The following is a 16,000-nucleotide window of genomic DNA, read 5'->3' as shown; positions in this document are numbered from 1 at the left end:
CAAGTCGATGAAAACATGGAAACCAGGTGCTCGCAAGGACATCCGATTTATTATCATTCGTAGCTTCGCATTTCTTTTAGTACCTAGGGCTTTCAAATTTAGTTTAGAAACAAAGCTTTGCTTAACCCGGGCACGACCTCCATTTAAAATGGTAAGAAAATATATAGAAATAACTATAACACTACAAATATGCCTTTAATAAGTCCCTAAATAAATATACCTGCGTGATAGTGGCTCACTCGCAGGCCGCACTTTACATAGGATAAAGAAATGATACTATGGGCTCGCAGGCCACATAATAAGCACCGGATTGGCCTGATCAGAGGGCCAGAATTGCCTGCACGCGTGCAAGGCTGCCACAGTTCTGGGAGACGGTGGGGCCACGGGAGCCAATCAGGGCTGGACCGAGCGATCGAGCGGGGCTCACGGTCCAGTTGGACGGAACGGACCAATAAGGTGGGGACCGGGGACCGCGCCGGGGCTCACGGTCCACGGTCCAGTATCGGCCAATTATAAGTGGACCGAGGACCGTCTGTAAGTCAACGGTCCACGTTCCCCAGGTCTATATATACGGAGGAACTGGCTGGTGTAGATAGACAGTTCCGTAGTATGCAATATAAGTCACAATCGTTGGTATCTAGACTATTGTGATTGAGACAAGCCATTGTTGTACACTGTTTAGCTGTACCGAACCAGGATTGTTCAGAAGTGCCTTCAACCAGTATCCCTTTCAGAGGTTCTGGATAGGGGTTCGTCACACGGTTGGTTCGAGAAAGCATTTGAGTCCGGAATCCAGGAATCTGTTTTCTTCAACCTGGCATCCATTTTCTGCTCCCCAGCAAAGGGCGTAAAATGGCATCCCTCACCCTTCCCTTCGTTCCCGGCATGTCGAGCACCATTGTCAGAGCCGGTCGCCCTCGACACTCAACACCAGACACTCGCAACCTCAGACACCCAAACCCAAAAACTCAACGCCATCGCCATGCCAGGACGTTGCCAGCCACAGCCGCGTGACCGCAATGCCGATTTCGTCCGGCGGTTCACCGCGAAACAGCGAGCAGCCCACGACGACCAGGTTGCAAAACAGGCAAAGGCCCTCACGGCCGACCAACATGCCGCTTTCCGCAAGCAGCTCGAGATGGTTCACTTCCTTCCACCTGCCTATGCCGACACGACCAAGATAAACATTGTCGGCATCCTGCCAAAATGGAAAGGTAAATGGTTACATGCATCGTATTCTATCGGCATTCATGCTAACGAACATACAGCTACTGTACCTTCAACCGCTTCCAAGACTGGCGAGATGCCGTCAAGGTCGCAACCCGAGCGACAGCAGTCAGTTTCCTCGAATATCTTTGTCAGACATACCGGATCGCGACGTGGGGGACGTCGCGGCAATATTTCCGCCAGTACAAGCAGCTATACACTAGCGTCACAGGCCGCTATATGGACACGAACGACACCAAAGAAATCAAGAAGGTACGTCCTCCAGCCTCCACCCACCAATGTAATAGCTAACGCGCCTCGCAAGTGGCATGACGCCATCCTGGTTGCCAGGTATAAACTACGAGCGCCAAACATGCTCGGCAAAGACGTTGCGAACGTGGACACTTTGCTTGTCTTACTGACCTTCAATATCCAGTACGGATACTGGCATCTTGCCCTGAGAGGAGCATCGCATCCAACTGCCAGGGTGCTACCTCGGCCTCGCCTTGACAGGAGCACGGCCGGCCGAGTTTGTGGACGGGGAGACGAAGACCGGCAAAGACGAGTACACGAAGGAAATCTTGTCCCAGATCGCCGCCACGAGCATCCCTTGCGATGAAGACGAGGCGCCCGACAAGGATTCCAGGCTGTTGGAAAGCATGATCTTGCAAGAGTTGGAGGGTCGTGGCCGGCCAAAGGCGCTCTGTTACGAGGACATTTTACTGATGATCGTGTGCCATCCGGAAACCGGCGAGGACATCCTTGCCATGTACGTCAAACTTGCGCACCATAAGGGGATGGACAACAAGCCAAGGCCATAAGTGACTGCCTTGTTGTTTGATATCTCAGATCTAACTATGTTTCCTCTAGGACCATCTTCTACTTTACTCCTACTAGGAGGTTGATCTTTTGTTTCATCACCATCATCGTCAGCCTCGCAGTACGCGATCGTGCATTTGCCGTATCGAAGTTTACCAGCGTGAGAGAGATCTTCCAGGCAAAGAACCGGGGACCGGTCAAGTGTACCGCCTTACGCTGGAAAGAGGAATGGCTCAAGCGGCCCGTTTTCCGCCAGTATGACGAGCCCATTGTTGAGGGAGAATCCGACGAGGGAGAACCCGACGAGCGAGAGTATCGGCCTCTTCCGTACCACAGGCTACTCTATGACATGGAGTGGCAGTCGCTCGACGCCGGAGAGGAGAAGAAGATCGAACCAAAGGCCTGGCGTAGGGGAGCGGCCAACGCAGCGGACGGTACGTCCTCTCCATCTCCAGGATAGCCTTGTTCTAACAGCGTGTAGGCAAGGCCTCGGATGCCGTTCGCGATCAGATTATGCGCCACGACCCGAAGTGGGTTACGTTCAACAGCGCATACATCAACGAGAAGGTCGGGTTCCATCTCCAGAATGTAGTCTTGGACGAGCTGACCGAGGACAGCCTTCTCGCGATGCTTTCACATATCGGCCTTATGCGCGACCCCCGCACGAGCAAAGACATGACTCCCGACGAGGTGTGGGAGCTGCTGCCGCCCGATCCGGTGATCGAAGCGCTAAGGATGGAGAGGGCACGGCTCAAAGGCGGCCGGTACCGGATCAAGGGCTCGGAACACGAGGGCAGGATCCGAGAGCTAACCAAGCTAATCGCGACCAAGGAGCAGAAGCTGAAGACGGCCGTCCAGCGAGTTTACCGGAAGGATTACTTTTAGAACCGCCCGACCTGGGACATGGAGGCCGACGGGGAAGAGGAGGAGGAGTACGTCGAACCGGCCGTCGACCTGCAGATCCCTGAGCGCGCTCAGCTCGCTGAGATCCTCTACGACCAGCCGGACAACTTGAGCTCCGCAGAGCTTCTCGAACTCCGCATCCAGGCTGCCGAGCTGATGGTAATTCTGTGCGGCAAAAGGGAGCCGGCGAGGCCGGACCGCATCCGACGGAGGGCGCGTGCGGAGGTGCAGGCCGATGTCACAGTGAAGTAGGAGTCTCCTGGACTGGGCCCCTTCCCGCTCCTGATGGACAGGAAGCAATGCCCACGCTGCATCGGTGATGACACGCTGTCCCGGGAGGAGAGGACGTTCAAGTACTGCCGACCGGCGGTGATGTTTGGCCATTTCGACAAGAAGCACGCGCGAGAGCTAGGCGGCGCGAAGCGGATGCTGTGCAACTACCCGAAATGTAAGGAGGAGGCGCTGGAGTTCAAGCACCTAAACCATTTCAAGAACCATGTAGAGAGTGTCCACGGCGTCAAACTCCGGGCCTGAACGGGGAAGGGAGGGGTTGAAGGACCTGGCAGCAGGGGACAGGCAGGGAGCAGCAGAATATCGGATGGAAACATATTCCTAGGTTTTAAGGCAAGACCCAAACACGCAGCCTCACGTCTCCCTCCTCTTGCAACGCGTTTTCCAAAGAGCGACATCATCTACGGCAGCCCTCGGCAAAACTACAGCCTCCACTCTCGAGCGTTGCTGCGTGGAAAGATCAATGCTCAGCCAGACAAGGCAGTCGCGATCCCAGCCCAACCGACCTCATCCGCGTAAGTTGCAATCCCAGCCTGCTCCGTATTTTTCTCACCAAACTGAAGTCAACAACAGCGCCAGCCTCTGCCGACCGAACGAGACCCCATCACAAATACTCCCTCCGTTGCTCGGCATATTCCCTCCGATATGGGGTCGCTGGGGTGATATTGCCGCTAAAGAGACAGACAGGAAGCAAGGTCTGTTTTAGTACGGTTGTCTTCAACGTCCATAGTGTCACGCACATTAACAGCAGATTTTAAAGAAGTCTATGAGATTAAATATGAGCATTACAGCGGTAGAGGAAGCCGCCAGAACAATCGCAGTTTGGACTGGAGGAATCATCGACACGGACAGAATAGTAGAGGAAGCTTGGAGGGAGAGGTGGTTAAAGGAGCGGAATGGCCGGGCAACGACGAGGCCGGCTGACGACCTCAACCACCAACAGGAGACGCTGTTCAAAGACAAAACGCTGAAAAGGCATGAAGGTCTCAGCAAAGCGAAAAGCTCGCTACTGGTCCAAAATCGAACCGGAGCCATAGGGCTCCGAGACTTCCTGTTCAAACAAGGAGTCCCAGAGGTACCAACACCTCAATGCGAGTGTGGGGGAAGGCGGGCTGGGTGCTGCTCGTCCAAGGTTCCTGCATGCCAATCATGGCCGAGGAAGAGCAGCAAACGGAGGGCGTTGGCTGAACACTGCTACGTGTTAATATCCCGATGGCTCGCGAAGGCTCCTAGAGGCGGCGAGATTCGGTGTCGTTGAGGGAATGCTACCCAGTCGCCGAGGCCACAGATGAGCTGGCTTGGGGGCCGCCGTAGGCAAATTTTCACCTCCCACCGACGCAGGAACGCACATTGTCAGGCCATCATCCCTGGCCAATTTTCGGCTAGCGTTTGTCAACAAACGGGCATGGGTGCTCTACTGTCTTTTAAGCCTGTTTACTTGCTATTTCCACATTGAGTTTTTAGGGATTTATCCTCAAATGTCCCCGCTGGAAGTGTTTTGGTGCTTCTAGACGCTATATATAAGACACTTCTCAACTTGGAACCGTGTAGGAAGAGGCAAGTGTAGAAACTTCTCAAGTTGCTGCCTAGTAGGCTGGCAAGGCAGCCTGGATCGTTGGGTGCGGATACGTCATGGTGCTGCCGCTGGCCGACAGACTTCACCTGACGGCTTGGTCAGAAAGATAACGTTGGACTTGTCCTATTAGCGTTAAGAATAGCCAGGATACTGCAGTAACAAACGGATAAGACACACCGGTACTGCAAAACACATTCCATGGGTCAGAAGATTAAGACTCCATGTCTCGAATCGAGGAGAATGCGGTCGATGCGTCCTAACCGGCTTCTATAATAACGAGCTTGACTGTTACAATGCCCTCCAACTAGAGAACTCTACCACGTCCGTCTTCGTGCTTCATTCTATTGAGAAACTTGCCTACACTTAGCGACAATCCTAGGGATCATTCCCCACACGTACGTTAGCCGTACCTGCCCATCAGAGTGGCAACCTGTCACTAACGTTTATCTCTTAGAGCCAAGAAACATGTCGACTTCTGCCTCTGTTCAGAATCCGAACAACGAGCGAAACCTGCTGATACCCTCGGAAAACATGAGTACCGACACCCTAGATTCCGGCAATCTCATCGATACCGCTACGGCCATGTCCGCTCTCGTGGATATCTTTGACGGCCAGCCTACTACGCCGCCCTCCCTCTACATCGACCTCGAGGGAGTCAACCTTTCTAGACACGGCACTATATCCATTCTTCAGATCTGCGTTCTGCCCCGTCGCCAGGCATACCTCGCCGACATCCACATCCTCGGTGAAAAAGCGTTCTGCGCCCCCAGTTCGGCCACAGGTCGTACCTTCAAGGACATCCTAGAGTCAGAGACCATCCCCAAGGTCTTCTTCGACGTCCGAAACGACTCAGATGCGCTGTTCAGCCACTTCCAGACCCGTCTCGCCGGCGTCCAAGACCTGCAACTGATGGAACTCGCCACGCGCACGTTCCCGCGGAGGTTCGTCTGCGGGCTGGCCCGGTGCATCGAGCGCGATGTCTCTCTGAGCGCAACGGAGAAGAGTCCCTGGCTGGCCACCAAGGAGCGAGGCACCAGGCTTTTTGCGCCCGAGCGTGGGGGAAGTTACCAGGTTTTCAATGAGCGGCCTCTCCATGTGGAAATCCGGCTCTACTGCGTTCAAGATGTCCATCTCCTCCCTAGGTTGTGGGCGCACTATGACGGTAAGCTCACAGGAGTTTGGGAAGGGAGAGTGCGTGAGGCTTCGCGGGATAGAGTGGCACTGTCTCAGACGCCTGGCTTCAACGGCAAAGGACAGCATATGGCACTGGCACCAGCTGGTTGGTCTTGGCTGTAATCTGGTTGGTTCTAAAAGCTGTGGGCATTCCGGCAATCTTCTGTAGCACTGTCGCTGTCAGGCACTGCCGGGGGTCCAGGGGCTTGACCCCGGTGTTGTCCTGCAAGCAGGGAGCCGTCTTCCCACCCTCGACTTGAGTACAACGACGAGTACAGCGACGAGTACAGGGTGCGGGTTGAGCAGAGGCTTGGAGAGATGGGATTCCCAGAGGTCACCGCGGCATATCAAATGTTGCGTGACGCCCGCGAGGTGGAGTGGAAGAAAAACCGGCCCTGGCTTCAGTAAACGGCTCGCGGGAATGATGTACGTAGAGGGAGACACGGTCACGGAGTAGCGGAGTGGGCTCGGCGGCGGAGCGAGGCGTGCTCACCCGGGGTCGTCACAGCAACAACGAGGATGACACTGCCAGTGTGATGTTTCGTGTTACGATCAATTAAACCTTATGCTATCCACCCACCAACCTCACGGCTCTTCCGGGCCTTATCCTTTCCTCCTCTTCGGCTCACTCCTCTTCGGCTCACTGAATGAGGTACTTGGCCAGTCGCTCCTGGGCACGCCTGCCCTCGTCGTACTCTCCAAACACCTCCTTGATCTTCTCCTCAAAGCCTTTGTATGACTTGAAGCATTTTTTGGTGACATCCTTTTTCTCGTCGTGCTTATTGTCGAAGTAGTCTCCCAAGATCGGCTCGAACCAGGTGAGTGCTTTGTCCTTGAGCCTGGACGCAGCGTACACAACCTTGGATTCCTCGTCTGGAAAGCGGGAAGGGTAGTACCAAAAGTATGCCTTGAGTTGGATCAAAAATCCTCCCAGCTCTCCCTTTGCACCTTCATAACGGTCGGGTGCCTCGAGCTTAGCACGCTCCCCTTCCTTGCGCAAAGTACCAATCTCCTGGTGGAGCATAGCGTTCTCCTGCGTGAGGGTATCGTGGGAAAGGCGTGACTTATCCTCAAGCTCTAGGATACGAGCGAGAAGCTGGTCGATGGTGGGTTGGGTCGAAGTTCCCCCCTGAGTATTGACGTTCCCGGCCATGGCGTTAACTTAGCGCCTTTAACTTATCCGTGACAGAGTTGAAGTGAGTATGTAACGTGTGACGAACCCCTGTACAGAACCTCTGAAAGGGATACTCGGTTGAAGGCTACTTCTGACAATTGGTTCGGTGCAGCTAAATAAATTGAAGGGTATTAGTACTTCGTAGTACTTGCAAGATTGTGGCGGTTCCAGAGCCCAGTCTCTCTAAGAGTGATTCTCTAAAGGTTAGTCTGGGTTGTAAAAGGGTGTAGCCAAACCAGTGCACGGCAAGGTGCTGTCTCAACGAGTTACCTTCACAAGATAATTAGTTCTGATTGGTTCGGAACGTCCCGTGTTTTTGCGTGCGCTGCCTAGCTGCCAATCCATCAACGCCCAACATGAGGGGTCGAAGAAGCCCAACGCCGATTACGATAGCAACATCAATCACTTCAAAGCTTCGAGCCCACCGAGACTCGCAATACCATGGTCAACCGTCCCGTGTCTCTCTCGAACAGCAGCTGGATCTCTGAACAGCTTGCGTTCTCCTACTCTACCCTTGCGCGCCCCTCATCACGATCAGTCGAAGCCCGCGATAGTTCTTAAACACATTACAAAGGGTCTTCCTCATACACTATAACTACCCAGTAAGATAAATTCAACACCAGACAATGGCGGCGCGCTATTTACTTCAGTTTCTAATTATTTTATTCCCGCAGATCGCAATTATCCTCGTCTATCTATCGCACCTACCGCTCTGCCCTTTCACCTTTCCGGCCGAGCCTCGGCGGTCCCGAACCATGCGTCTCCTGGAACGTGATGATGCCGGCGAGATCCGCCTGACGAAGGACCTGCCCAGCGACAAGATTCCACCATATGCGATTCTTTCACACACATGGGGGCCCGATGAGGAGGAAGTCAGCTACAAAGATTTAAAGGACGGCAGAGCCGTAAGCAAACTCGGCTACAACAAGATCCGGTTTTGCGCAGATCAAGCTTGGCGTGACGGGCTGAAATTCTTCTGGGTAGACACATGCTGTATCGATAAGTCCAACAGCACTGAGCTTCAGGAGGCGATCAACTCTATGTTCAGGTGGTATCGCGATGCGGCTAAGTGCTATGTCTATCTTACAGACGTCTCAACATACGAGCGACACGCCGACGGCGATCCTAGTTGGAAATTGGCTTTTCAGAAATGCAACTGGTTTACTCGAGGATGGACCCTCCAAGAGCTTATTGCCCCGACATCAGTCGAGTTCTTTTCAAGGGAGAAGGCGCGTATCGGAGACAGGAACTCTCTAGAGGGAATGATCCACAACGTAACGGGAATTCCCCTCGAGGCCCTCCGAGGTAGTCCTTTGTCTGATTTCAGTGTCCATGACCGAATGGCATGGATGAAGCAACGCAATACAACACGTGAAGAAGACATGGCATACTCGCTTTTCGGTATCTTCGACGTCCATCTGCCTCTTATCTACGGTGAAGGAAAAGAGAAGGCCCTTGAGCGGTTGCGAGAGAAGATTGGGAAGGATGACGGCTGTCTGGCCGACCTGCGTGTCACCGACCCTCGCCACGATAAGAAGCGGATCGAAGCTGCCAAGGGCGGCCTCCTGAAAGACTCCTACTGTTGGGTTCTCAGCAACGTCCAATTCCAACAATGGCACGACGGTGACGATCAACGGCTGCTCTGGATCAAAGGCGACCCCGGCAAAGGCAAGACTATGTTGCTCTGCGGCATCATCGACGAATTAAAAAAGTCTACACCACCTGGCCTTCTATCCTTCTTCTTTTGCCAAGCCACCGACTCGCGCATTAATAATGCCACTGCCGTCCTCCGCGGTTTAATCTACCTTCTTGTCAGCCAACAACCAGCACTCATCTCACACGTACGACGACCTTATGATCATGCAGGAAAAAAGATGTTTGAGGATCCTAACGTATGGATTGTCCTGTGTGAGATCTTTACTAGCATTCTAGAAGATCCCGGCTTGAGAATGACATATTTGATCATCGACGCGCTTGATGAATGCGTGACAGACTTGCCGCAGCTTCTCGAGCTGATCACCCGGACCTCATGCACATCCTCCCCAATCAAGTGGATCATCTCGAGTCGCAATTGGCCAGATATCGAAGAGCAATTGGAAACAGCTACGCAGAAAGCGAGGCTAAGCCTCGAGCTCAACGCCGAATGTATCTCTACTGCTGTCAACGCATTTATCCAAAACAGGATAGATCAACTGGCACCGAAAACGAAACACGATGCCAACATGATAGGCAAGATTCAGGATTACTTACACTCCAACGCAAATGGCACGTTTCTGTGGGTGGCGTTGGTCTGCCAGGCGCTCGCGGATCCGAAGGTTAAGAAGCGGCATATATTAGCAAAGTTACAGACATTTCCGCGCGGACTAGACTCTTTATATGCGCGGATGCTAGAGCAGATTGGCCATTCCGAGGATGCAGAGCTTTGCAAGCAGATTCTTGCCGTCGCCGCAGCCGTTCGCCGACCTATCCGCCTTGATGAACTTGCCTCTCTTATTGAGATGCCGGATGACGTTTCCGATGATCCGGAGTCCTTGGAAGAGATTGTTAAGATTTGCGGCTCGTTCTTGATCATCCGAGAACGAACGATCTATTTCGTCCACCAATCGGCCAAGGACTTTCTCTTCGGCACGGCTTCGGACAAAGCCTCCAACAAAGCTTCTCAAGAAGCTTTCAAGCTGGTTTTCCCTACTGGGATAGAGGATGTGAGCTATATCATCTTCTGGAGGTCACTGAATGTTATGTCTCAGAAGCTGCGACGAGACATATACTGCTTAAATGCACCGGGATTCTTGATTGACAACGTCCGAGTGCCAGACCCGGACCCGCTAGCAACGGTACGATATTCATGCATCTACTGGATTGACCATTTACGTGATTTGGTCTCTAGCACAAGCTCAAAATGGGTCCATCTTCTACAAGATGATGGGGATATCCACAGATTCCTTACAACGAAGTATCTTTACTGGCTTGAAGCTCTTAGTCTACTCCGAGCTTTACCAGAGGGCATCAATGCCATACGACAGTTAGAGAGCTTATTGGTAAGTATGAGACCACTAAATGCTATAAGCTGGTCTAACAGTAGTATAGGGACATACCATTCGAGGGAGGTTAATAGCTATCGTCCGGGATGCATATCGGTTTGCGCTGTCCTACAGGATGATAATTGAGAAAGCCCCTCTTCAAGCATACACATCAGCCCTTGTATTCGCACCGACTAACAGTATCATAAAGAAATTCTTCAAGAAGGAAGAGCCTGGCTGGATTAGCACAATATCAGTTGTAGAAGCGGAATGGAATGCCTGTACACAGACGTTAGAGGGCCATGGCGACCGGGTCTGGTCAGTCGTGTTCTCGCCGGACGGCCAGCGAGTGGCATCGGGCTCGAGCGACAACACCATCAAGATCTGGGATGCGGTATCGGGGACCTGTACACAGACGTTAGAGGGCCATGGCCACTGGGTCCGGTCGGTCGCGTTCTCGCCGGACGGCCAGCGCGTGGCATCGGGCTCGGACGACAACACCATCAAGATCTGGGATGCGGTATCGGGGACCTGTACACAGACGTTAGAGGGCCATGGCCACTGGGTCCAGTCGGTCGTGTTCTCGCCGGACGGCCAGCGCGTGGCATCGGGCTCGAGCGACCACACCATCAAGATCTGGGATGCGGCATCGGGGGCCTGCACACAGACGTTAGAGGGCCATGGCAGCTGGGTCTTCTCGGTTACGTTCTCGCCGGACGGCCAGCGCGTGGCATCGGGCTCGGACGACAACACCATCAAGATCTGGGATGCGGTATCGGGGACCTGTACACAGACGTTCGAGGGCCATGGCGGCTGGGTCCAGTCGGTCATGTTCTCGCCGGATGGCCAGCGCGTGGCATCGGGCTCGAGCGACCACACCATCAAGATCTGGGATGCGGCATCGGGGACCTGCACACAGACGTTAGAGGGCCATGGCCACTGGGTCCAGTCGGTCGCGTTCTCGCCGGACGGCCAGCGCGTGGCATCGGGCTCGGACGACAAGACCATCAAGATCTGGGATGCGGCATCGGGGACCTGCACACAGACGTTAGAGGGCCATGGCAACTGGGTCCACTCGGTCATGTTCTCGCCGGATGACCAGCGCGTGGCATCGGGCTCGAGCGACCACACCATCAAGATCTGGGATGCGGTATCGGGGACCTGTACACAGACGTTAAAGGGCCATGGCGACTTGGTCCAGTCGGTCGCGTTCTCGCCGGACGGCCAGCGAGTGGCATCGGGCTCGAACGACACGACCATCAAGATCTGGGATGCGGTATCGGGGACCTGCACACAGACGTTAGAGGGCCATGTCCACTGGGTCCAGTCGGTCATGTTCTCGCCGGACGGCCAGCGTGTGGCATCGGGCTCGGACGACAAGACCATCAAGATCTGGGATGCGGTATCGGGGACCTGTACACAGACATTAGAGGGCCATGACGGCAGTATCCAGTCGGTCGCGTTCTCGCCGGACGGCCAGCGAGTGGCATCGGGCTCGAGCGACAAGATCATCAAGATCTGGGATGCGGTATCGGGGACCTGTACACAGACATTAGAGGGCCATGGCCACTGGGTCCGGTCGGTCGTGTTCTCGCCGGACGGCCAGCGAGTGGCATCGGGCTCGAGCGACAACACCATTAAGATCTGGGATACGGCATCGGGGACCTGTACACAGACGTTAAAGGGCCATGGCGACCGGGTCCGGTCGGTCGCATTCTCGCCGGACGGCCAGCGCGTGGCATCGGGCTCGGACGACAAGACTATCAAGATCTGGAATGCGGCATCGGGAACCTGCACACAGACGATAAATGTTGATTTAGCTGCTACCTATCTATCGTTCGACCATACTAACGCTTACATCAATACGAATATCGGGCGTATCCAAATAGCTACGGCTACTATGGAAAGTCCAAATCAGCTTAGTAGTCCGGTATGTTATTCGTATGGTTTAGGACAAGATTACCGCTGGATTATTTGTAATAACCAGAACGTGTTATGGTTACCACCAGAATATCATGCAAGCGCTTTTGCTATACAAGGACGCAAAATGTTTCTTGGCTGTTATTTAGGACGTGTTATAATATTTTTATTTTCTCGAGATATTTAATATTTCGACCTTTATTTTGTTTCTCCTACATTTCTTTTGTTTTATTTACTACTAAAGGGGTGTAGAGAACGGAATATATTTGTAGACCCAATAATTCTTGTATTTTCAATCTTATATCAAGACAATATATATTTCCCCGTTTAGGTAGCAATATCATGGTATGCAGCTTCTTCCAAAACGACAGGTTAGTTAATAATGTAAAATAAGCTTATGGCAATAGGAATTGGGCCCAGCAGTAGTTCGAAGGAGGCGTAGCATTATCACGCGCTCCAGCTAGCTTACCACAGAGATTTGGAACTAGTGGGTTAGTGATAAACCGAGGTCCTGCGCTCTTTGAGGTGTTCAACTATGGTAGGGATATAATTGGTCCGTATAAGATCTTACTAGTGTTCCCTTAGTAACCCTTTTGGGTGTGGGGTCTTCGTTGCCGCGCAGCAAGTGTCACCGTCTTATAAAATGCATAAGGAGTCGATGAGTCTAGAGAGGCAACGGTTCGAGGATCTGGGATCTGTGACTGGGCTTGAGGGCGTAAACAACTTTATATTTATCCAATACGCGGTGAGGCGAGGTCGAGGGGTTCCGCTGTGCCGCCGGGATCAATAAACTCAGCCGAATCTTCGGCAAAGGCGTGATTTGAGGTAGCATAGTACGATCATGAAAACAAGCTGGCAAAGTTAGTACCTATCCAGTCATAAAAGAGTAGAATTGGGCAGTTGACTATCACGCCTCTCGGGAATGCATTCTCCATGTATGCCTCATTGGCACTTGGATCCCGAAATTTATTTTGCCGCCCCGTTTTATTTTCAAGTTTTATTTTCTGTTGGCGATTATGCGCCTGAGGCCACTGGAAGATGGGGGGGAGTAAATGTAAAAATGGGAGAGAAATCTTCCTTAGGTTTTGGCAGTATGCCTTCCAGAATCAGCATTGGATTTCCCTCGAAATGATAGTCTGGATGTTCTCCACCGCCAGCGAGTACATGTAGTTCTATCAACTTTCAAAACCTACTTACCTGTAGACATCTAGTTCGAACATGCAAAATTCATATAATCCCAGTCCAAATCCTACATCCCATTGCATCAATCTCAGATTCCCTATGCCCATGCCCATGTCCGTCCCATTTCAAGTCGTTTTGTTCCCCACATACTTTAACAATCATGCAGCCTTTCAATCCCGTACCCTCGCAGCAGCAATAAAATATGAATACAAAAAGTCTCATGACGCCATCCTCATCTCCGGATCCCTCCCCCCAAATTACCTCAGCTCAGGGAACCACCCCCCAGACTCCCCCTCCCACAACGCAGCGTAGGAATCTGAGACGTCCCATCCGGCACCGCAGCCGAGCCCAACACCCACGGACAAACCCTGCTCATCAACGGCTTGAGCGTGGGTGTACAAGCTAGAATAATCGCCACATTCATCTCAATGGTAGACCAATACGCCATGTGAGTTCCCTCGAATGGTTTGTCCGGTGACTCGGTGTCATACCACAGAAAATGAAGGCGGATGCAAGAGACAATGCAGACACTGCATAACAGTCAGCAAACCACCTCGCCCAGTTCAACCCCCCGGTAAGACTTACAAAAACCCCAGGGCAAAAACCAAATACAACCACAACTTCTCCCTCCACGGCAGGGTAGTCATCCCCCTAACCACAGGGATAGGGATGCAAAATATCGAAAAGTCAAGCGCGATATTCACCGCCGCGTCGGCGTAGTATTTCGCGTCTGAGGGGAGACATCTCTCTTTCGAAGCGGCTAGTTCCCAGAATGAGTGGATGGGGATGCAGAAGAGGATGTTGGAGGTTAGTAGGTAGATGCCGTAGCATATGACAAGTGTAAGAAAAAAGTACGTCACTTTTCGTGCTGTGGCGATGACGAAGACGTCGAGGAAGAGGAGGAGGATGGAGATTTTGGTGAGGATGAGGCTTGTTCCACCGATGATGATGTTGATGTACATCCACTTAGGGGGTTAGCGGGAAGCTTGAGATTGATGGTGGAGAAAAGGGGGGTCTTACGAAGCGGTAGCCCTCGATTTGGTCTCGGGTGATGGTTGTTCGGTGACGACCGAGTCCGTAGGTGATGTCTGGAACGCGTCAGGATTGGTGCTGAGAAAAAAAAACAGGGTGGACCAACGCATAGCAACGCCGACGGTGTTGGCGATGGAGAAGAGTAACGTGATAAGGATACAACAGTCTGTTAAGCCTAGCCTACGAAGGACATAGCCGCGTGAGATGAAGCGAAGGACGACGGCTGTGGCAGCTAGTACGACCATGGTAGTGGCACACGCAAAGAGCGCAACACCCCGTTCTGTCCACGCCATCTTTGCGCCCACGGCCAGGTCGGCATTCTCTAGAGCAAACCAGGGGGAAAGAAAGTACGAATGGTGTCCCGATGGGCTGGTAACGAACAGCAATGAGTGAGCGGTTAGTGGCGATCATGGAAGGGCGCGAAGAAGGTGGGATTCATGCAACAAAAAAAAGCCATCATGGTGTTGACTGTCGTGAAAGGGATCGCAACGGTAGTCGAGCAAATGAAACCTGATCGAGTCGAGTCGGGACGAATGGGCGAGCCAAGCCACCGAGAATTCGTGGGGCGCCCAATGAGATTTGGTGATGGAGGCAGGGGAGCAATGCTCATGAGGCGCTAACGATTGTGACGTGACAGGGATGGGAAAAACTTGGACCGGATGGCGGATACGAGACGCGGACGCGTGATGGGAATCCATGATGACGAATTCTGAAGAGGTTAGGATGACTTGTTTAATGGCAGCAGAGGGTAGGTCACCTCCAGCGCCCTTCAGTGAGGCCAAAATTACGGGGTAGAAAGGAAGTTTCTAGACAGTGTAGTCCGATTTGAGTTGTATCTATGTATGATTGATCATGACAGGTCGGCGCGCACAAGATGTTTGAACCCCTGAGCCCCTGAAAGCCATCCCCAAAGTAAACAATGACCCCGATATCTTTCCTGAAGTAAGACCGGATTGTTGCTGATATCCCTGCCCCCAGGATCGTAATGCCGAGAATCATCTCGATCAAGAGGATGCTTGCATCCATTGCCACCCCATTCGGCATCCTCGCGTGCGATTACCAGGTCGTGCCACACTTGAACTTGGCCCAGGTAGCCTTGGGAAGGTATCCTCTCTCGATCTTCAAAGCCTGTTCGAAGCATCCAAAGCCCTGGTTGCTAGGCAAGGTTGGACATCTGGTGCCATAAACGTGGAATCCCAGGCCGGGGTCATCGCGGTATTTGCCGTAAAAGTCCCACTCGTACACTTGGGCCTGGGGGGACTCCTTGAAGCCAAAGGATATCGAACCAGGGAATGTCTTGCTGGTGGTCGTGCGGTCATTGTGGTAGATGGTGATGGTGGTTTCGGGGGCGTTACAATCGTTTCTGCCGCAGGGGATGGTGTAAGCCCAGTCGTCCCTGAAGACCTGGATGCCGATAGCGGGCTTGCAGAGGGCGGCAACGGGGTTGGCAAGAGCAATGAGACCAAGGCTGGCGGAGAAGAGGGTGGTGAAGGAGACCATTCTCAAGTACTACGCGTGCTGCGGCCAGAACTTGACAAGAGGATGATGTTTGATGGGTTGAGGGTGACAAAAAATGGGAGGGAAAGTGAGCGAGGGGAAAGGTATATATACCTTTCTCGATAGTTTTATCATTCCATTCAAGACCATTCAGGTCTCTTCACAGAAACTGGATCTTCGCCGGAGGTTTGATGATGTGTAAGACGA

General features: G+C 52.8%; 3 protein-coding genes across 3 annotated transcripts; 2 read left to right on the top strand and 1 right to left on the bottom strand.

Annotated features, from left to right (window-relative positions):
- Positions 1–5,016: 5,016 nt before the first annotated feature.
- QC764_0062180 (uncharacterized protein) lies at positions 5,017–6,148 on the top strand (the record flags this gene model as incomplete). The annotated part of the gene is made up of 2 exons (XM_062940523.1): positions 5,017–5,040; positions 5,252–6,148. 2 exons carry the CDS (start codon positions 5,017–5,019, stop codon positions 6,089–6,091), a joined length of 864 nt encoding a protein of 287 aa, XP_062800079.1. The 3' UTR covers positions 6,092–6,148.
- Positions 6,149–7,897: 1,749 nt separating this feature from the next.
- HET-E (Heterokaryon incompatibility NOD-like receptor E) lies at positions 7,898–12,269 on the top strand (the record flags this gene model as incomplete). Its single annotated transcript, XM_062946477.1, has 2 exons — positions 7,898–10,180; positions 10,230–12,269. The coding sequence occupies 2 exons, from the start codon at positions 7,898–7,900 to the stop codon at positions 12,267–12,269; spliced, it is 4,323 nt and encodes a 1,440-aa protein (XP_062800078.1).
- Positions 12,270–15,352: 3,083 nt separating this feature from the next.
- Positions 15,353–15,796, bottom strand: QC764_401915 (uncharacterized protein; the record flags this gene model as incomplete). The annotated part of the gene is made up of 1 exon (XM_062946476.1): positions 15,353–15,796. One exon carries the CDS (start codon positions 15,794–15,796, stop codon positions 15,353–15,355), a length of 444 nt encoding a protein of 147 aa, XP_062800077.1.
- Positions 15,797–16,000: the final 204 nt, after the last annotated feature.

Source organism: Podospora pseudoanserina, chromosome 4, assembly GCF_035222485.1.
Source record: "Podospora pseudoanserina strain CBS 124.78 chromosome 4, whole genome shotgun sequence".
NCBI lineage: Eukaryota > Fungi > Ascomycota > Sordariomycetes > Sordariales > Podosporaceae > Podospora > Podospora pseudoanserina.
This window is presented reverse-complemented; position numbering and strand designations above follow the sequence as displayed.